Consider the following 23,226-nt stretch of genomic DNA (forward strand, 5'->3'; position numbering starts at 1 on the left):
AAGCAAATTTTTAAGTAGGCGTCATTGCCTTCAAAAACATTAAGGATAAATTAATACGAGTCATACTTATTCTACCTACCTATTCAATAAGTAGTAAAATCTATACTTTATATTACAGTAGGTATTAGATTCCGCGTGCGTGGTTCCCGTTCCCGTGGGAATACGGGAATAATATATTATAGCCATAAAAATAACGTGATTTTCTAATGGTGAAAGAATTCTGAAAGTCGGTACAGTAGATTCAGAGATTAACCTCACAAACTTTACTTCTTTATAATATTGGTACTTATACTAAAGTAAGATAGTACAAGAAAACTTGATAGAAGAGACTAGAATTTTCAGACTTTTTGCGCTAATCTTACGAACGAATTTTTTTTTCATGCGGTTTTAAAGGTAGATCAGGCAAAGTCTGGAGCATTAATCATAGGCTTGCTCTTTAATATCGAATGTAAGGACAAGTTATCCAAAAAAAAAGGATTGGTTCCGCAGGCGGAGTTGTGGGCACCTATTACTAACTCGTAGTCGTACTCCAAAACAAAACAGTGTATTTATTCTGTACTTACAGTAAATAAATGAACCAAACTATGAATTGAGGCGATAAGAAAATAATCTAATAATACAAAATCTTTATAGAGTTGTAGTACCTATAGCTTGGTTACTCTATTCGTATCGAGTTGCCCGCATATCATGGGAGCACAGATTATTAGATACTCATGGGAGTGTCATCAACGAACTTGCCAGACTATAATATTAAAATGTTATTTTGTGGCATTCAGTTAGGGTTGCAAACATTTCTTGAGAAAAATATAGTAGTCTTCAGATTTAGCTACAAAAAAATATAGTACGCTTAAAGATAAGATATAATAATATAAAAAAAAACATACAGCCGAACGTAGAACCTCCTCCTTTTTGAAAGTCGGTTAAAAAGCTAATATATATATGTTGCACTTGTTACATTTTCAATATTAATATTTTTTATCTAAAATATGAGTGTCTATTATCTATACAGTATTTTTCACAAAACCAAAAGCTATTTTTTTTTGGAATTCTTTCGTTTAAAATTCGAAACTCGATTAAATAGACAAGATTTTATGATATTGTTTATTTAATCGAGTTTTAAAATGAAAGATTTGTTTGTTACATTTACGTTTTGAAAATACGTCATATAGTATTTTTGCGTACTATATATTTCTCCAAAAGTATATAGTACACAGTCCCGAAATATAGTACAATACTGTACATTACAGTACGGTTGGCAACCCTATATACATCAGGTATTTAATACTTTAAGTCTTCATCAAAATACGTTCAGTAATTTTTGAACCATCCATGAGAGAAAATAAAACAAAACTGCACGGTTGAAACATAAAACTAATACATGTATTATTTAAGAACAGTTAACAACGTAACAACTAAAATAATTAATGTATATCTTATTTCACATGATAAAGGTGGGGCAAACAAATAATCATACTAGAATGTATTTAAGTACAAAGTTACTGTTAAACAGAAACTAATAAATATTATAGTAATACTTAAAATACTAGAATTAATAACACAGTTTTATACCAAAGGGTAAATACGCATTCCTTTTTTGCGGCGGACCCCAAAAAGGAAGATTTTTTATTAGTTTACTTCGCGTAGACCACAATTTACTAATTTTATTTTTTTTTATTAAATTTATTTAAGTTTATATTTTAATAATTAGTTAAATGTTAAATGGGGTTAAAAAGGGGATCTTTTTAACCCCATTTAACATTTAACCAATGTACCAATCAAGTACAGTTAATATAAGTGTAATACGAAAAATGACAGGTTTCACAAAATATATTAACCCCTATTTAATTTAAACTATGATAGTAGCCTCGCAAATAATTATTTGAATTAAATCAGTATAATAGGCTAGTTGACACTTTTTTTTAAATTGTCTTAAATTGTTCATTATTGTTCTACTAGATTGAAAAAAAAATTTCATATTTTTTCGAGATGTGATTACATGAAAATTTTAGTTTTTAAATATTTTTTTGACAACACGAGCCATATAATACTGTCGGCCATGTTGGTCTATATTTCAACTGTTTCATGACGTCACTATAATAAATCCCTTACAAAAGGAGCGTTTGACAAATAGCAATTAATTTGAGGCTTAGTACATCAAGTGTGTTAGTGACGTCGCAAAATAGACGACTGCGTTTTTGACGTTTGGAAAATTTGAAAATAAAACGTGATACTTAAATCAAGTTTTTTATGAAATCCTTAACTTTTATTAATTGATATCGATATATTTCGGACCCTTATTCCAGGTACTATACGAAATTAATATTGTTTATATTTTTGATTTGATGAGTCAACTACCCTATTATTATTAGTGTTTGTGTTTGTTTTATGCTCTAACCAAAATCATTCTCCTGATAGTTTTAGCTCCAGCAAGTTGTGCATACTCGACAACTTCGTCTACGCTTGTATTTTTCTTATTCTTCCTGTAAACTGAGAAAGGCATCACCTCCCCTCTATAAAGCACAGGAACGTGGTTTATGTCACTATCGGATGCACAATTTTCATCTATACTGTCTATGTCCGGATCAAATCTGGAATACGGTGTGATATCCAACCTTTGTGTACAGTCTTTCAGAGGAAACCATTTGTAAGTCTCCGGACAGAGGAGGTCGGAGGGATGGAAGTTACCCTTGTACCTCATTTTGGGACACGAGTGGATGTAGTAGCCAATGTAGTAGTATTTTAGTTCTGGACAAACTGTATGCAGATGTCTCGTGAATGCTATCTCTCTGTAACAAATAATCAATGCTTAAACTTACTGCAGCAAATGGGGATGATGACTAGGTTTGAATAAATTGATTTTTATGATACATTCGGGTAAATAGGGTCAATGTTATATAATTTATACATAAAAAGCAAAGATTGTCTGAATATTTGCAAAATAAATGAGAGTATATAATTTCAAAATCTATTAAAAATATTACCCTACCACTACCCTACCCTACCCCTATCCTACTCCTCCCCTACCCTAGACTTTCCATGAAATGAATGAAATGAATGAAATGAAATGAATGAATGAAATGAAAATTTATTGTTTTATCAAGTTTACATAGCTGATTGGGCTGGGACCTTCTATTAAGTACTAGACCTGTATCAGAAAGCCCCGCTCTTCCTTAACTATAATATTATTATAATTATAAAACAAAAACAATAATTTTAACATAAATCAAATAATACATAATTTTCTTACAATTCTAACATGCAAAATAAGTGAGAAATAAGAATAAAATTGTTTGCATGAGCATGCGTACAAGTGCGTGTGTGTGTGTGCGTGTGTGTGTGTGTGTGTGTGTGTGTGTGTGTGTGTGTGTGTGTGTGTGTGTGTGTGTGTGTGTGAGTAATTGAAACTGAAATGGAATGTGTATCCAATCTAATATTCCTGTTTATTGTTTTGTCTTAACTAACTCGGAATTTATTTAATAACGTTTAACAGATCTTCGGTTTCATCATAGGTAAGGGCTTGTAACCATGGTGAGAGCTTCCCCTTGCAGTCAAAGTAGTTTAAGGGGTAAATACCCAAAAGTTTATTAAGTCTATTATATAACATACTTGATCGTTTTTTATATTGCATAGCTGCAAAACAAGTTTTGTTAATTATTGTGGTTGTAACGTTGCCGTGACGTCTTTTATTTAAATGATCTGGATTAAAATGAAGGGATTTGTGCAGTTTTAAAGTGGTGTTTAAGATGAATAATTGTCTTACTGTTAACATTTTACTTTCTGAATATAATAAGTCCGTAGGGTGTTGATAGGATTTAAAATATATGGTTTTTAATAAGTACCGCTGAGCTCTTTCAACTTCAACAAATCTTGTTTTAGCAGCTCCTCCCCATAAAGGAATACAATAAGTTAAGATGGGTTGTGCCAAAGCAATATATATTTTGTTGAGCAAGTTAGTCGGAGCAACATATCTTAGTTTCTTAAAAATCCAGTTCAATTTCCTAACCCTATTTGCAACTAGTTCAATTTGTGGATACCAAGACAACTTTTGGTCAATCATGATACCTAGATATTTAATAGAGACTACTTTGTCAATAATAGGACAACCACAAGCTTTACTCGTTACGTCACCGCATTTATGAATTCTTATGCAAAGGTCATTTTTTGGTTGACTATTATTTTTTATAGAGAAACAAATATAATTAGTTTTAGCAGCATTAAGAGTAAGTAAATTTAGATTTAACCATGAAGAAACCAATGCAAGACCTTCTTCAGTCGAGGATGTAACTTCCTTCCAGGTTGAGCCGGAGAACACAATTGCCGTATCGTCAGCGTACGAAATTATTTGAGCATTTTTCAAATTTAAGTTACATAGACTGTTGATGTATACCAGAAACAGAGTCGGCCCCAAGACACTCCCCTGTGGTACTCCATATGAAATATTTGTCTCTTCGCTAACATACTCTCCTATTTTGACTTTTTGCTTTCGATTTATTAAATAGTCCCTAAATAACTTTAAAGGAGTACCTCTAATTCCTATTCCTTCAAGCTTCTGCACCAGAATGGGAACCGAGACGGTGTCAAAAGCCTTTTTCAGGTCCAAAAAGACACATAAGCATTTTTTTCTCAAATCAATTTGGTCAACAATTGATGTTGTTAGGTATAAAATGGCATCTTCAGTCGATTTACCCTGTCTAAAACCGAATTGTGTTTTTGATATTACTTTGTATTTATCTAAGTAATTAATAAGTCTTTTATTTATACATTTTTCTAGTATTTTAGATATAACTGGTAGAATCGATATTGGCCTGTAGTTATTTACATCGTCTCGGGCACCACTCTTATGTATTGGCGTTATAACAGCTTCTTTTAGAGGAGAAGGAAAAATACCCCTTTCAAAGCATAGGTTGGCGAAGTGACAAATTATTGGGGATACCACATCTCTGGCCATCTTTAAAAATCTAGTAGAAATATTATCCAGTCCTGTAGATCTATTGGTCTTGAGACTAGAAAGCACACTATTAATTTCTTCAGTTGACGTACTCAATAAGACAAAAGATGACAGTTGAGTATACACTGTATCTGTTGAGTAGGACTTTGACTGACCAGAAATAATATCCTCTGCCAAACCCTTACCAATATTCGCAAAGTAATTGTTAACATAATTAGTTGAGTCTGTAGGAGATGCCTTGACTTTAAGTAAAGCGGTATTATATGTGTTACCCGGAGCTAAGTTAGTTACCCTCTTAATATTTTTCCATAAAGTTTTAGAATTGTTGGAAGATCTTGCTAGTTGTTCCCTGTCATAATTCAGTTTAAGTTTCTTTATAAGATTGTTACAGTGATTTCTATAACGTTTATACGTTATTTTTAAAATTTCATTTAGGGGGTCTTGTTTACACTTTCTTTGCATTTTATTTCGATTTTTAATACAACGTAGGATACCTGGGGTAATCCAAGGCTTAATAATGCGTTTATTTTTTGGAATTTTTACAGTTTTCGTATTTTCCTGGATGGATTCATGTATTGATATAAGTAACTGGTGTATAATATAGTTGGGATCTTCACTAAAGAGCAACCGTGAAAGGTTTTTTTGTCGTAGAGATTTCAAAGCATCGTCATAGCTAATAACTTCTTTCGTTTTTGAAACAGAGACAACGTTTTTGTGTTTAGAGATTTTTAGGTGAAGTACTACTGTTAAATGATCAGTTATTGAAGTGTTAAGAACGGCTATATTCGTTGAAACGTTGCTTTTCAGTTTTAGGAAGAAATGATCTAAGCAGCTTGACCCTCTCGTTGGAAGTACATGACCGGGCAGAAATCCTAGGGTAGAAAGTATGTTTAAATAATTAGACCTATTGTTACGTTCATGATTTTGCTCAGTTTCTTTTGAAATAATATTAATATTAATGTCTCCAGTAATAATAAGGTTTTTATCTGTTTTGAGGTGCTCCAAGTAGCTACTTAAGGAGTTGATGAATGCATCAACATCAGAACTCGAGGGAGAGCGGTATATACCAAGTATAATGCAATTATTAAGTTCAATTTGCAGGCATGATGCTTGACTGATCTGTATTTCTTTGAAGTCCACATTTAATGTTTTTTTAACGTAAATAACTACACCATCGTTTTGGTTATAATAAGTTGTAGTTGAAAATGAGTTATACTCTGGAAGAATTGGTACATTTTTATTGGGATGCAACCAACATTCTGTTAAAATGATTATGTCTATGTTACAGTGTAGTGTTGACAACATGATTTCTAGATCATTTATGTTGCTGTGAATACTCCTGATATTTTGATTTAAAATTGTAATATCTTGTTCTCTTATATTATGGAAATACTTTGGCAAGTCTTCCAGATCACAACTCTGTGAATGATGAATATCAGTATTGTCTATCTCCTGCGCGTTAGTTAACTGACTATCCATAATCAAGTACAGTACATTGTAATAAGATGTGTCGTAAATGTTCTACGTAAAAAGTTGTAATGTGAAGGTAGTAAAAAAGAGTGATTATTATTTGTGTTATTAAAACTAAGATAGATATTACATATTTTAACATTAAGATTATACTTCTGAGTTCATGATTGATTGTGTAACATGTTTGTATTGTATATGGGTATGTGTATTTTAAGATCGTATTAAATTTGTGTGAATTGTTAAGTATGGATATGAGTGCAAGTGTGCTAAGTAGTGAATCGCTAGTCATTATACCAACGTTATATTTGTTAGTCAATTTTAGGTTTTTTTTTATTGAATGCATTCTATACACAGTGTGACAAGCGAAACTATAAGTATGTATTGGTATGAGTACAAAAATTGCCCTAACTAATATATTCATTTTCAACCATAAATTATGGCTAAATTCTATAATTGTTAAGACTAAGTATGTATATGATGTAAATATTATGAAACAAGTATAATTGTATGTATTAATTATTTGTGTGAGATCAAGAGTGTTATCAAGAATATTTGATTTAACTAGTTGTAGTTTATATTTGTAACTACTAAAAACAACAAGTATCGTGGAGTATGTATGTGGTATATGTATTTTGTTACAGGCAGCTTTAAGTGTATAAGGTTGAGTGAGTTTACAGGAAACTGCATCGTACATAGTTAAATTTAACAATAGTACACAAAAACAATAATAATGGACATATGAGAGTACAAAGACTAAGTGAAAAACATAGACATCTGTGTAAAATGATAATCTGACGTTAGGAACTGAGCATAGTCATTTTTCTTGCAAGAGTTTTTGGATTTGGGATTCATTCGTGATTAAAATGATACGTGATTCCTCGTTTTTTCTTAGATATATTTTTCCATATCCTTCCCCTACCTCTACCTTGCCCCTACCCTACACTACCCATACCTTATCCGTACCCTACCCTACACTTTCCCTAAATTACCCCTACCCTACCTCTATCCTACCCCTTCCCTACCTCTATCCTATACCTACCCTCAGCAAAATTGGTCCAGCCTTTTGTGCGTGGTGCAATGACCAAAAGACTATAATTTCCCAAGCGACTTCTATGCTAATACTATAAAGAGGTAAAGTTTGTGTGGTTGTCGGGGGTAATCTCTGGATCTACTGGACCGATTTGGAAAATTCTTTTACCAATAGAAAGCTACATTATTTGCGAGTGTCATAGGCTAAGTTTGGTCCTCATATTCATACGGGAACGGGAACCACGTAATTGAAACCGCGGGGCGTCATATAGCGGCATTTCTGCGACTTTCAGAAATTTTGTATTATCTCCGAAACTATATAACTAATTAACATACTGTAAAGGGCAAATCTTATCTCTATAATATCCTTGTGATTATTAAATAATTTATTTTGATAAGGATTTAAGTTTAGTTGTGTAAATAATGACGTAAACCTTAGTTTAAAATTTAAATAATTTATTAAAGTACTAAAGGTACTATATCTGCTAAAATATAAAAGATAGATATATGGTGTCGCGGACTTTTTTGTAGAACTTTTAAAGGTTCAAAAAGCCTCCATACCTTTATTTCAGTTATACGCAATGGTTGAGGCAGCGCATGCGAAAAAGTAAGTTTTTCGGTCTGACCTGTAAGAGAAAACCCGCGATATCTCAGTAGTTATATATGATAGAAATATAAAATATAGCCTATAGCACTCCCCGATAACGTAGCATTCTACTGGTGAAAGAATTTTTAAAATCGGTCCAGTAGTTCCGAAGATTACCCCATTTCAAAAAATTGTTACAAACTTACAAACTTACAAACTTTACCTCTTTATAATATTAGTATAGATTAAAAAACTGTCATCATCCCTATTCTGTATTGGTATCCAAAGCTGCTCTTGCAGGTCCATACCAAATTTGGCTGGGCAGGTAAAACATTAAGAGCGGAGAATGGGAGAAGATGTGTTAACAGGTCCTTTAGGTGTTTTTTAAACCTACACCAAGTTTCAGGAGTCAGATTTTTTTTTCTACCATACAATGTGCCTGGCACTGGACGGTGAATTCATGGAATGCTAATATATATTTTATATAACTTTTTCAAGTACTAAGAATATGTACCTATGTATAGTAAATAATAAGCTTTATTTTTCCCATTTAGATAGTACTTAACAATATCTTAAAACTATTCTAACTAATCTATATATTTATCTAAATAATTAATTTATGTACTAGTTATTAATGGGCCCCTTCGGGTATAAGCCTCCTCCATCTTTTTCCATTTGTCCCTTTCTTTTGTGAGTTCCATCCAACCTTGGCCAGCCACTGCGGTAATGTCGTCCACCCACCTTCCTATAGGCCTTCCTACCTTCCTTTTACCAAGTGGACCTTTCCAGTAGGTAATTTTCTTAGTCCACCGTTTGTCCTTTAGCCTGCCAAGGTGGCCTGCCCATCTCCACTTAAGTCTTTGTGCATGGTCCAGAGCATCTGTGAGATTAGTTTTATTCCTAATAATCATACTGTTTATTTTGTCAGCTTTTTTTAGTTTCAAGATGCTCCTTTCCATTGCATGTTGTGTGGTGATGAGTTTATGCCTCGAACTTGTGTTGTAGACCCATGTTTGGCAGGCCTACGTATAGTAGTATACAACATTGTTTTTTTGGTACTGCACAGTGTACAAAACCATATTTCAGCGGGTCACCTAGTCATCGAGCACGTCGTGTTCGTGGGTTTCATTGTTGCGAGTGAACCAAGGGGCGTCTGTAATAGTCCTAAGTTTTTTTTTCTCTCTTTTGATCTGCGATCAATCGTTAGACTTTAAGCAGGTGAGTTGTGAGATTTTAGGGCGTTTTATGACAGGAGAGCCATAGCTCTGCCGTCACCTAGTCATCGAGCACGTCAGGTCGCTTCAGGCGTTTGATTTGCGGCGCTACCACCAATGAGCTAGCGAGACGATTAGGATAGGATGTCGCGTTAGCGTTTCTTTATACTTTATGCAGTTAATACTGATTTCCTCACAGACGGTTGGCAGTTCAAGGTGTTCGTGGGTTTCATTGTTGTGAACCAAGGGGCGTCCGTAATAGTCCTAAGTATTTTTTTCTCTCTTTGGATCTGCGATCAGTCGTTAGAATTTAGCAGGTGAGTTGTGAGAGGGCGTTTTCTGACAGGAAAGCCATAGCTCTGCCGTCACCTAGTCATCGAGCACGTCAGCTCGCTTCGCGGCGCTACCACCAATGAGCTAGCGAGGCGATTGGGATGTCGCGTTAGCCTTTCTTTATGCTTTTTGCAGTTATTACTGATTTCCTCACAGACAGTTGGCATTTCAAGGTGTTCGTGGGTTTCATAGTCGCGAGTGAACCAAGAGGCATCTGTGATAGTCCTAAATTATGTAATTTTGTCTACTTTGGAAGCGCATTGCATTTGATTTACTGCAGGGGCCACCATAGCTGAATGGCGTAAAACCAGACAGGTTTTAACACTGCACAGTATGTGAGCAATTTGTTGTCAAGCCTCAGTGTAGACTAACCAACGCAGATTTCTGAACCTTGTGTAACAGTTACTGTAAAGATTTATCAAACTCTGTACTATAAAGTGGGTTATTTAATAATTGTTTACCTTAAAGCACCATACGTGCCCAGAGCTAAGTTCATGTGCTGAGGATCATAAATGAAATAAACCGAGGAGACACATTTAGGTAAAATGTCTAAAACACCAACAGCTATGAGTTTCCCATCGAGCCAGTATTGTTGGTGGAAGGAACCATAACCAGAGGCTGGACCTCCTTCAGAATATTCTTCCTGTAAATAACAAAAGCCTTGCATTAAAAAATTATCATTATCAGTCCTTTTCAACTGCTGACTATTTTATTTTTTCCTTAGCAACCTATATTCAGCTCACTGTTGAGCATGAGTCACTTCTCAGAATGAGAGGGGTTAGACCAATAGTCTGCACACGCTGGCCCAAAGCGGATTGGCAGACTTCAAATTCTCTGGTATGCAAGTTTCTTCACAATGTTTTTCCTTACCAATTGAGGAATGTGATATTTGTGCCGTGGGCTGGATTTGAACCCACACCCTCTGGAATCTGAAGCAGAGGTCATATCTACTGGGCTATCACGGCATGTGTGTGTACTTACCAGTAATGGACTTTGAACTAAGAAGCCAGTGAATTGGGACTCTGAGCACTTGTCTGGTCGATCTCCGTGGACAGCCATCTGATATTTTACATAAAGATTGTGAGTTTCTTTGGATGTTGCTAACCACTCCGGACTGGGTGGAGTAGTTCTGACTAATTTAATCTAAAAAAGAAAAAATATCTTTTAAAATTCTAACCTATATTTAAACATAACTGGTCAAAATATGTGAGTTGGATTCACGCAAAAGGGTTCTATTATAAGCTTTATAAAATTTATGATCATTGTATGTTCTATAAAAAGGCTAAAGAATCACGTTTATTGTATGCGATACTAGCGGACCCTTAGACCCTTAGACAAAATCTGGTGGTGTGGATAAATACTAACTAAAAACTACCTCCCTGCCAAATTTCAGTTCTGTTTATCAAGAGGTTTTCGCGATTTTGTGATGAATGACCTTTCGCATTTATATATTAAGATTTATTTTATTCTGTTTTTTAGTAAGTATTTGTTGTTATAGTAATAGGGTCACATTTTACTGTTAAGGTAAGGAACCCTATAAAATGACCATACATTAAATTGTAATAATGAATAATTTAATATTTTTCGTTATTTTTATTTATGAATATAATTACTTTAGTACCTCAAGGTTTCTTTTTGCTTCACTTGGAAGCTCATTAATGAAATCCTCTATTTGTTTTTCTCTATTTTTGTTACTACCTATATTGCTAACATCTATGCCTTTCTTTTTTAATTTTTCTAACATCCTTTCTCGTCTTGCTTGCTTAGCTTTTTTACATGGCGCCTTAGTAGGATCTGGTCCTGCAACTGTATAAAAACTTAGTATAAAGTTGTAAAAACCTGACTATAAAAATCATTAAAAGTCTAACAAAACATATTCACATCTAAAATTGTTGTTACCTACCTTCTTGTTTTTTATCAGTCAGTTTGGGGTTGTTTAGTGTTTTGTTTGAGGTAGGCTTTATTTCTGTAAATAAATTTTCTCAATCAATTGAAAGATTATTAGACATATTGGTTAACTATTAAATATTAATTCTGTTTATTGATTTTTCTCTGTAATTTAACAGCAACCTTGATATGGTAAATGAAGATATTATAAGGGCATTAATTAATTGAGAGAGTAATTTTTGATGATTGTGAGATGTCGTTTAATTTGGCTTAAGCACTCCCTCTATACTAAAGCCATACTCGAAGAATACTATTTATCAAAAAATAAATTAAAAATTAGGGTGTAAAATGCTAGTCATTTCACACCTAGTAATAATTATAATTAACTAGTTCTTAAATTAATAAAAAAAAATTTGATTAATAAGCTTAAAACAACTAGATAAATAGCTAATACGTTTTAAATAATATTTTATAAAAAAAAAACCTGAATTAAAATAAAAAAGTAATGAAATATATGTTTTCTACCCTTATTTCTAATTTGTTTGTTAGTACACAGTACTCCTTGAGTTTGGCTTTAGTATACATTGTTTAATTTTTTAACTTTCAAAACTGTAGGTTAGCCTTATAAGGATAACTACCCAAAAAAAAAACTAAAACAGACCATAATACAAACCTGATGATTTTGCAGCTATCGATTCAGCAGGTTGATCAATGAATGCAATGTCAACATCACCAATATTAATCTCCTGATGACTTCTTCTACTCTCAACAAATTGTTCTCTGCCGTCAGTGTCTACCGTCATGTCCTCATTGCTACCTGACACTTGACTTTCTTTGGAAATCTCATCTTGACCCATCAGAAACTTGTTAACCCTTTTTATAACTTTCTTTTGTGATTTAGTTGTTTTGAATTCTAAAGCTCTGCATCTGTATTGAACATTCAAAATGCATTTTGGTAGACACTTTATTAGATATATTATGCTAGAAAAATATGTTGACATGCTGGCTATTAGCATTTCTGAAGCATTAATCTGATGGTTTAGTTTAGGCAGCTCTGTGTCCAAACCACGGCTCCATCAAAGTGATGAAATATCAAAATGTTTTCTTGCTATATTTAGAACCTTAATCATGATTGTCAATAGTCTCAAAAGTACACTAAAGTTTAAAAGGTTAAGATTCAGGATTGTCGAAGACCAAACCAATATGATGGGTTGGGTTTCATATTGGGCAGATTTTTAAAAATGAAAGTGAAGAAGTGAGCCTGCAATGACAATAATTGACGTATGCACAGCATTTGTTGCTGTGCACTTGATAGATGAAATAATGTTCTGCCTTCCCTGGCGACTAAATATAATAAAATTAATAGGATCATGGAAATGCAGGCTTCTGTTATATTATAAGACTCAATTGGTGCAGAACACTGTCTGTTATGACAACTACTTAGGTACCCAATTTTGTTATTTAGACTAAAAATATTATCTTAATATATAAATGTGAAAAGTCATTCATCAGGAAATCTCTAAAACCGCTTGAAGTACAAAGATAATATTTGGCAAGGAGGTAGTTTTAAAGACAGTAGAGGTCCGCTAAGAACGGGTTTTGCGAGAAGGCCGGGTAGTATGTTATAGGGTAGTATGATATATTAAGCTGCTATAACAGCAACTTTTACCTTAACCTTAACCTCGCATGAAATAGATCAGAACAAATTAATGTAATCCGGAGAATCTAACCTTATAGTATACATTGGACAGCAAACAACATCAAGAACTGGTTTGTAACAGTACTTCCCAGATCTGCGCCATCCTCTGTCGATCAAATCCTGGTAGTCTTGTACAGTCATCGTATGCGCCCACATCCCTACACATTTCATAATAATTATTATGATATCACTTGGCTAACACACTAACAGTTCATGATGTATCATTATTAGAAATTCTTACCATGACTATAATTTGAATCTGGTTTCTTACAGTAACCGCATTTGTACCCATCGTGTTCAGAACAATATTCTATTATACTCCGTTTCATCATATTGATAAGTATTTGTATGCAATTTGTAATATTTTTAAAATTAAAAATTGTATGAATAATTGATTAATGACAAGACACACAATGAGTGACCCAAAGATTACAGTGTATTATTTGGAAATAGATAGGCTACTCGAACTTTTTTCGGAATGCCTGTGATAGCGCCATCTAGTGACTAGATACGGTATTTTTAGTATAGTAAAAAGTAAAAAAATAATAATGCACATTTTTTGTAAAGGAGAGACATTTTTGATTTTGTAATAGTTGAAGAAACCAATTGAGAAAAACAAAAAAAAAGACAAAAAGATTTCCTTTATTACCCCGGGTTCGAACTCAGGATTATTATATTGTACCTTTGTTATGCACCACTAGGCCAAATGACTATGTGGAAAGTCGTTGAAATTAATGTACACTTACTGTTTTTCTTTAATAATCCCTTTGCTTTAGAAATACAAACACAATCTTTCTATTACGCGTCAAAATTAAAAGGATAAATAATTCTATTTTTTCGGTTTTTTTTCCGTACTTACACGGGTTTAAGCTCTAAAAATATTCTAGTACGTACACATCATATGTAATTGTATTTACTATCTTGGAATCTTAAATCTAGGATGTAGATGGCGCTGCTTCATAAAGATTTCACGTTCTTCTAAGGTCCCATGGCATGGAGTGACCTGTGATTGTGATGTGACCGTGACTCAGACTAAATACATAAGGACTAGTATCGCATCCAAATTCACGAACAAAATTTTCTGCCATTTTCTAGGGACAACGAGCTTAGATTTCATACATATCTTACTAAACCAGCAGTTTTTGTTCGGTTTTAACACCATTTAACTACACAAGAAGGTATTTTTACGGAGGTTTTTAACCGACAGACACGATTGTAAACTATGAAACATCGATTCTATAAAGACAGTGTTTATAATCGCATAAGATCGTTGATCATATACTTTGACAGAAAAATAATGTCTTGCGAGGCAGGTCTTTATCTAATTAGTCTGAGGACCGTGACCACAAACGTCAAATGTGACAATCACAGAGTATAACACAACCAGTGTGACCAGATTTTATTTGACATATCTACTGTAATTACTGTTTGAATGTGATGAAAAACTACTAAAAATACTAAGTACTGGAAAATTGGATTGGATCAATATTCAATTATTATGAATCTCAATGTATATACGAAAAAAACATAATTCACTACATTGTTTTCCATCGTACATTTTGCTTAGACCATTATTAATGGTCTAAGATATTTTAATATATTACATTATTAATATTACATTATCTTGTAACCAAGATAATTTTACCAACTTTATTTAAGTTGACATCTGATTGGTTACTTTTGGCGGAAAATTATACAACGGAAATACTTTTCCGCGGACTTTAATTAAATGGCGCTCTAAACAAATCAAGTTAATTAAATCTATTATTTACATCGTTATTATATGTAAAATTTTTATATTTTGCCAGAATTCTTATTTTATTTTGTTTGCCGCTGGAGAATATTTATTCTTCCACTGCAATTAAAGTCAAAATCATTATTCATCATCGTTCATCTGACACGTTTTTCTAATTCGTCATAACTCTTAAACATTATTGTTTTACTTACGAAGAATCTTCTTCGTCCAACTCCGAAATTTTTGACATTGTAGAAGGTCTTACAACAACACATCTTTTTTTTCCTGGCCTTAGAAATGATCAAGTAATTTAGTATTAGAATTAGAATATAATTATAAAGATTGACAAAAACTCCAGGCTGCTATTAAGATTTTTCTTGGAAGAAAAACCCCAATGACTTATTTTTTGTTGGGCTTTGAACCTTGGACCTCATTGTCCTTAGTCGAACCAGCTAACCACGAGACAAATAGGGCACAGGTACGTACTAGAGAGCTGCTCTGGTATTGGAGTCAGGCTGGCCTTTATAATACGCTCATTTTTTAATATATTTGAAAACACCGCCAACTTCCCTTCTCCATAGTAGGAGTAACATGCGTCCCTCGACATTTCTCGGGAAGAGAAAAAGATAGTCGACCAATGGCGACCGAGCCGGAAATATCGGTTTTTCATTCGTCGTTTATCCTATCGCAACGAAAGAGAGAGCGATATTTCCGGTTATGCGCTATTGGTCGACAATATGTAATTTTCTCTTCATGAAATATGTTGGAGATCGCATGTTGGCACAGGTTACAATCGCCTGCCAATTTGCTTACAAGAAAACCCATAATAATGGATTTTCTTGTAATTAAAATCCCAATGACCAACTTTCTTGTTAGTCCCGTGGATATATGGTTCAGTTACCGACAATGAGGTATATGGTTCGAATCTAGAGTCAGGGCTCCAAATTACGTAATTGCAATATACACAATATTTATTTATAAGTAGGTTTCATGTTTCACCTGCGCCTTATTTCATTCCATGATTGAACATGAATTTCGCCCCAAATGAGAAATGTAAGTCCACTCAACAATATTACTGTGCCATGAAAGCTCCATACGTATCGCCACACGAGAGCAGTATTCTGAAACATTTTTACGGATATGTTTCTATAACTATAGCATCTACCTCAGACGAATTTGGTCTGAGATATCTATACAAATATTAAAATAAAAAATAGGAAAGATTTATAGGTATTTTTATAAATTTAACGAATAAACTTTAACACTACAGGGTCTGTAGCCATGTGGCACGTCGATTCCTTTTCTACAAACGCTTCGAAAACTAACAAAATGTATAGGAATGACATTCGTTATCGACAGGTCACGTGATCGAGTTATCGATCGGATCAGTCAATCCCATACATTTTGTTAGTTTTGGAAGCGTTAGCGTTTATAGAAAGAGAATCGACGTGCCACGTGGCTACAGGGGCTGGAGCGATTTGAAAATATTTTTCACTAGTAAAAGTTACATAGGCTACATTTTATCCCCTTAATCTCACAGGAATGTGAACTACGCGGGTGAAACAACGAGGTACTAATAAATTATAACATTATTTACATAATGAGACACTATGTGATATCTATGAATTACTCTAACGTTAAAAAACTAACTTTGTATTTGTAGGTGACTTCTCCAACACATATCGATACAATAATGCCCGGCAGATTTCCAATAATTTTAATTACTGTATTGATAGGGTTAACGTAATTTGGTGATAAACTCTAAAAATAATAAAACAATTAGATTACACTACTATATTATTGTGTTTAGCTTATAATAATATCTAGCTTTAAGGTTCAATAGCTCAGTCTCATCAACGAGGCGTAGTTCTTTCCCCGCCCGCTGAAGTATATCTAGTCGTTGCCGACTATTAATTCCAACAAATAGATATTTTTTTAAATAATATCTAACACTAATGGCCTAAGAGCTCCTAACTTGTGAAAATTACGCTATAAACCAACTGGGAAGGGACAATATGGACCCTTGAAACTTGTCCAACCACTAGACTAGTGTCTAGTACTAGTGTAGTAGGTAGGTATCAGTGGCGTGCAAAAAGCTATGGCCCGGAGAAGGAATTTTCCGTTTTGTGCAATTTGTTGGTACAAATTCTCTAATCCAGGTTAGATACTTCAGGCGTGCGTCTATGAAGTGCACGACACTGTTAGGCTGAAGGCACACGATGCGTTGCGGCGCCGCATCGTCAAGATTTCACCGTATCAGTGGGCACACGAGCGGTGCGGCGCCGCAACGTTGTTATGTCGCAGCGGCGCCGTGGCAGCGTTGGACAGACATTAATAAAGTAATTTTGTGACGCATAAACAACTCAGCGATGTCTCTCCGACGTCGCCACGCATTCACCCTTCGCCGCCTTGCCTCGGTGGTTCAAGTCCAATGCGGCGCCGGAACGCATCGTGTGACATGCCACAAATAGTTCTTATACATGCCACAAATAGTTAATATGTAAGACGACGCAGCGACACCGCTCCGGCGCCGCACCGCCGCCGCAGGGCATCGTGTGCCCCCGCTCTCAATCCTCGTGACGCATGGCATGTTATATACCTACTTGGGAATGCATTTGTTGTATTTGAACGTTTTTTTAACGTCCGTTAAAAAATCTCTCGTGTGAATGAGGGCTTAAAGTAAACAAAAGAGAAAATTAAATTAAGCAACAAGGTAAAGTATAGCTGTCGTTGCGGAAACATTTGATGCTTACGTAACAAATATCTAAAGTGAGATCCATTCCCGCTGCGGTGAGAACAATGGCTGCGGTTAGCAGAACGGGGCCAGGGTTGACGGGCACCAGCCATGCCATCGACACCAAAAATCCAGGTACAACATGTGCTGAAATAACCCAAAATAGCCATCCATTTAGCCTTTCCAAAACAACTTACTTTCCGTTAATTTGAATGTAGAATTTGATACGATAAGACAGCGTAAGGAAGTCAATCAGAGAGGATTTATGTTTCGATTCTTGTAAGATACCGTTTAAATGAAACTAATTTAGTAATAGTCTGTCAATCCGCCAGCAAACTATTAGGATTCTGAGAGGAGACTCGTGCTCAACAGTGAGCTTTAAAGGGTTGTTAATGATGTTGATGATTCAGTAGAGAGTTACAGTCTTACAGTTTTGTACGCAAAATGTGATAAAGAAGTGCGATAATGCAAACGAAACTCATACAGGTACTCCCACACCAAAGCGTCCAACGGTCCACTACAAAAGGTATTATCTCAAGAAAGTTCATTTTCGAAGAAGAGAGACGAATATCTTAGAATACCATGGATTCACCGTGCGGGTCTATCGCGTGGCAGAGAGAAAAACTCCGAGCAGTGTCCTGGACTTGTAAACACAGGACGCAGGGTTAAGGAATTCCTTGACAATCGATTAACACTTCCCTCCCCCGCTCGTGTTGTTCTCCCTGCCTGCCTTGTATGAATAGAAGTATAAAATACGTATACTCACAGACAACTATAAAATACTTTCGCATGTGCTTGATTTTCTTAATTTTCTTGTTATATTTGTACCAATGATACGTTTGAATTATAATCGTTCCTAATATGAGCCGCAAAAAGAATGGTAATGCCACCAGAGCTGACGCCTGTATTACAGATATTGTAAATAGTCAATAATAATTTTATATGATTTAAGCAATCAATATATTATAGTTCTGTAGGCTTGTTAGAAGAAAAAAGAGGTAGATAGGCTATACGCGGACTGTAAGTGGCACGTTAAAACTATGCTAATTAGCAAACCTGAGCTCAGTCGCCGCACTGTCATGGAGCCGTTGACAACGCCGCTAAAATAATGTTTGTGTGTCATTTGTAAGCATCGAATGTGGTTTATGTAACCTACGAGGACCAACCTCTTTTTTCTTCTAGCATCATTGCGTAAAGCTTTAAAATTATAATACTTCCAAACGTGATATCGCAAAAAATATTAAAATAATGTGTCTGACAAACTGATCCATGAGTCAGGTGAGTCAAGAGCTGTCGCTTACTTGACGCAAAGACTTTGCCACCCAAAGGGAAAACGCTAGCGTATGGCTTTTCCCATCCAAATGTCCATGGGTCAACAACTCTGGGCCTGTAGCTATGTGGCACGTTGATTCTTTTTCTACAAACGCTAACGCTTCGAAAAGTAACAAAATGTGTGGAATGACATATCCGATCGACAACTTGATCACGTGATCTGTCGATAATGATTGCCGAATGTACATTTTATTTAATTTTTGAAAGAGAATCGACGTCACCGATAATTTTAATCGATGTGCCATATGTCTACAGGCCCCGATGTCGTATATTTTTTTGGAAATGATTTCTTTTAAATTTTTATTTAATATTTTGTAAATATTATCTTTCTTACTATATTACAAAGAAGTAAAGTTTGTGAGGTTTGTAGGGTAATCTCTAAATCTACCGAATCGATTTTAAAAATTCTTTTCCCAAAATTCAAGTCAAGTTATTTGCGAGTGCCATAGGCTATGTTTTGCTCCCTTATTCGCACGGAAACGGAAACTACAGGGGTTCAACAATAGTATTTTTAAAAGAAAAGAGTTAATAATATCAAATTAAAATAAATTAAGACTAAGAATTAAAAGAATAATAAAATCTAAATTTTAAATAAATAAAATAATGCAAGGTACCCAATATACGCTGGCGCTGTTATCCGCCTGGAAAGCAAGACTTATCCTTTGGACCAAATAAGCGATTAATTAATAATTAACTCTTTTCTTTTAACGATAAAGATTTAAATATTAATTGAAATACCTCATAAATGCTATATTGAAGAATGATGGTATAATAAAGGGGACAGTGTAAGCACACCGAAGTAATCATCCACGCGTATCCGAAGTTAAGTACACAAAGTGACCAGAATGTCACTGACTTTAATATCAACTTCCACGGTACATGAGAGTTGGTTAACTGAAATCGATTTCATGAATAACTAAAAACCATCTAAGGTAAATATAGATTCCTACTCATACAAAAATGATAATGATCAAGTATTAACGTGCTCTCAGAGATACGGAGTTATAACACCACCAATTTACTAAATCTGAACAGAGAGAAAAGCTCGATATTGTAAAGCCCGACGAGGTTCAAACCCTTATTTACATACTGGAGCCCTTAGCAGCCTGTCTAACTAAGACTTTATAGTCTAGCTAAGACTATACACTTCACTACTACATCTAACTCTTGGACTCCATCTTTGGCAGCATATGCGATCCCCCTTACGCTACTGACACATTAAGCAAGCAAACGGCAAATATCTCGAGTCTAGGACCTCATATCCCGAAATAGAACCGAAACTTATCATCATCATCATCATCTTTATCATTATCAGTCGATAGACGTCTACATGGCAAAAGGCCTCTAATAAGAACTTCTAAAGATCACGGTCCCAAACCGATTCATCCAACGACTCTCTGGTTTCCGCTTGATGTCCACGTAGTTGGGAGTCGACCAACACTGCGCTTTGACCATTAATTAGATAAAATTATATCAAACAGGTACCTTAATGTTAAAAACTGTACCGATAGTTGTTGTTAAATACGACAATTCTTCTCTTGATATAAATGTATGTTTCGACGGGCTGTCACTGACCACCAGCACCCAAACGCAAGCCCAAATGATTTGCGCAGCTCCCGATATGTAAAATCCTACTGACCACACGAAATAGTATTGAACCGCTGCACAGATCAAGAATGTAGAGAATGTTCCTGTAGTAATACCTGACAAAGAACTTTAACTAAGAAAGATATTTTCATAAATTTAAATAACGTAACTATACGGTGGCAGGGTTGCCAAAAATGCCACGGGTTCCCGGAACAAAGGAGCCCCCAGCTCGTGAATAAGCTCGGTAGTAATCATTAAAAAAACATGTGGCGATTTTTTTGGGATCCCACCCAATGAATTTGCAAAATAAAGTAAGAATTCTTATACTAATGCCATGGTCTCATCTTTAAAAATAAAAGATCGCACTCATCACGAAATATTGATAATCGCTTGGTACAAAGATGAAATATGGCAGGAAGTTTATAGTTAGTAGACGTCCGCTAAGAACGGATTCGAGAGATGAGATATAAGGGCGGACAAAGTCGCGGGCGACCGCTAGCATTGTATAGTTCCGTCACTGGATTTTACTTTATTTTAGATACAATATCATTAACTTACCACAGTAAGCCCACATAAAATAATGTCGCTCAGTTGGTGGCACCCAATGCCTAAGCACTTGAATCATGCTGGGTATCATAGCGCCCTAGAATTTCATGAAGCAATTTAATAGAAACTTGATTTCACTCATAAGTTCAATCGTAATCATTATTAGACAAAATAACTAGGTAAGTAACCAATTAAAACATAGGGAGACTCTAAATCTTACCGCACAAAATCCAATCAGAATACGCACTGTGAAGAGCAGCCAGAAATTGAAATAGGCACAAGCTGGAGTGAGGCAGTTTAAAACGCCTGATGTAAAAGCAGTGACGCATACAACCCACATTGGACCAAATCTGAAAACAAGTCAAAACGAAGTATGTGTGTGTGTTTTAAGACGTGGAATACCCTTCCGGCGTCTGTTTCCTGACACTTACAATTTGTGCACATTCAAGGCAAGAGTGAATAGGCATCTTCTAGGCAAGCGCGTTTCATCTAAGACATCATCATTGCTTACAGGAATGATTGTAGTAAAGCGCATGCCTATCCAAGAAATAAAAAAATATGTTTCAGGGATATTGTGTGAAATAGATGTAACTTACCTATTTCCATTATCCACAGTTATTATGTTCGTTAATAAACTAACTAACTGTTATGTCTTTTTGAGGTTCTAAACTCTACAAAACATGACTTCCAAGTGAATTTGCATGCAAAATATTAGCAGAAACTTGTCTTTAACACGCCAATTATCGTAACTTACGTATCTCCAATGTTGTGGAATATTGGAAAACATATGCAATATCCTATGTGATAAGATGCTAGCAATAAAGCCATTTTCATTTCATTCCAATGTAATATATCAATATTCTGTAAAAAGTATAACACATCATCATTAACAACCCATATTCAGCTCACTGTTGAGCACAAATCTCCTCTCAGAATGAGAGAGGTTAGGCTAATTAGCCCGAAAAGTTGGCCCAATGCAGATTGGCAGACTTCACAGTTCATACACTCAGAGAATTAAAAAAATCTCAAGTATGCAGGTTTCCGCACGATATTTCTTCAATGTTTGAGACACGTGATATTTAATTTCTTACAGTGCACATAACTGAAAAGTTGTTGGTGCATGCCCCTGACTGGATTCGAACTTCACCCTCAGAATCGAAAGCAGAGGTCATATGATCATATCCACTAGGCTATCACGGCTTTTTAACAAAAACACAACACATACTTACACTGAGATCTACAGTATAAAAATAAATATGCGGTGTGGTTTAGGTATACTTCCTATTTTGAGTTATATTAAATTTAAAATGATATTGGTTTGTGGTAAAAAAGGAGTAGTATTGTTAATGGTTTTTGGAATACTATCAATTTGAATTGTGAAATACATTGTGGTAAATACCTACCTAAAAGAAAAAAGGTGAAAGAAAACTAACCCCAGATCGAGAGTTCAAAACACTCCTTAAAGATTGAGGTTCATCTTTTTGGTAAATATTGAACAGATGCTTTGGCATTTCTACCATATCCACGATATGTACACTTAGGTTGTAGCGGACTACGTAAACCAGAAAATATCCAAGGAAAATCATAATTCCCACCTAAAAATATTTTTAGAAAATATAATTACTGAGCAAACAGTATAAACAGGTACCTATAAATAAATAAAGTATCTACTAGAGGTTAAATAGCTAAATGAAATTAAATATAAATGTATTTATGCAAAATATCTTACGATAGCCCTGACTGGGATTTTACACATTTTACATATTATATCTACTTACAAAAATCAAATAGCCATTTATACTGAGCCATCCTGATTTACTACAGCAACATTTTGTGCTATTCTTAAACAAGGAAAATCAATTTCCACTAATGTCGCCATTACCTGTTTAATGATTTGAATACAAGTCACCAAAAAATATTTTTTTTATGTATTTTTTTCGTAATACACTAAATGTTTATTTTAATCAAATTGGCAGGTATTCTAACGACATCGATTAGCAAACTCGTAGCGGTTCGTAGTTTTGGAACAATTTTCCTTATCGGTGTCTAACCTAACCTAACCGTCTAGAGTGAAATAAAGACGATCTAATCGTCTTTATAAACATGTTGGGGAGGTAATCTTTCTA

The 23,226-nt window shown here is 34.7% G+C and overlaps 2 protein-coding genes across 2 annotated transcripts; both read right to left on the reverse strand.

The window, feature by feature from the left end:
- Positions 1–1,353: 1,353 nt before the first annotated feature.
- LOC112045361 (arginyl-tRNA--protein transferase 1) lies at positions 1,354–13,595 on the reverse strand. The gene is made up of 8 exons (XM_024081512.2): positions 13,408–13,595; positions 13,198–13,324; positions 12,141–12,394; positions 11,484–11,546; positions 11,202–11,386; positions 10,562–10,723; positions 10,042–10,223; positions 1,354–2,786 (listed from the first exon to the last, which is right to left on the reverse strand). Exons 1-8 carry the CDS (start codon positions 13,496–13,498, stop codon positions 2,384–2,386), a joined length of 1,467 nt encoding a protein of 488 aa, XP_023937280.1. The 5' UTR covers positions 13,499–13,595; the 3' UTR covers positions 1,354–2,383.
- A 1,514-nt stretch (positions 13,596–15,109) lies between these two features.
- LOC112045320 (sialin-like) lies at positions 15,110–22,686 on the reverse strand. The gene is made up of 11 exons (XM_024081458.2): positions 22,534–22,686; positions 21,855–21,961; positions 21,321–21,450; positions 21,113–21,197; positions 20,453–20,670; positions 19,706–19,861; positions 18,402–18,537; positions 17,655–17,782; positions 16,552–16,662; positions 15,901–16,022; positions 15,110–15,191 (listed from the first exon to the last, which is right to left on the reverse strand). Exons 1-11 carry the CDS (start codon positions 22,684–22,686, stop codon positions 15,110–15,112), a joined length of 1,428 nt encoding a protein of 475 aa, XP_023937226.2.
- Positions 22,687–23,226: the final 540 nt, after the last annotated feature.

This window comes from Bicyclus anynana, chromosome 19 (assembly GCF_947172395.1).
Source record: "Bicyclus anynana chromosome 19, ilBicAnyn1.1, whole genome shotgun sequence".
Lineage (NCBI taxonomy): Eukaryota > Metazoa > Arthropoda > Insecta > Lepidoptera > Nymphalidae > Bicyclus > Bicyclus anynana.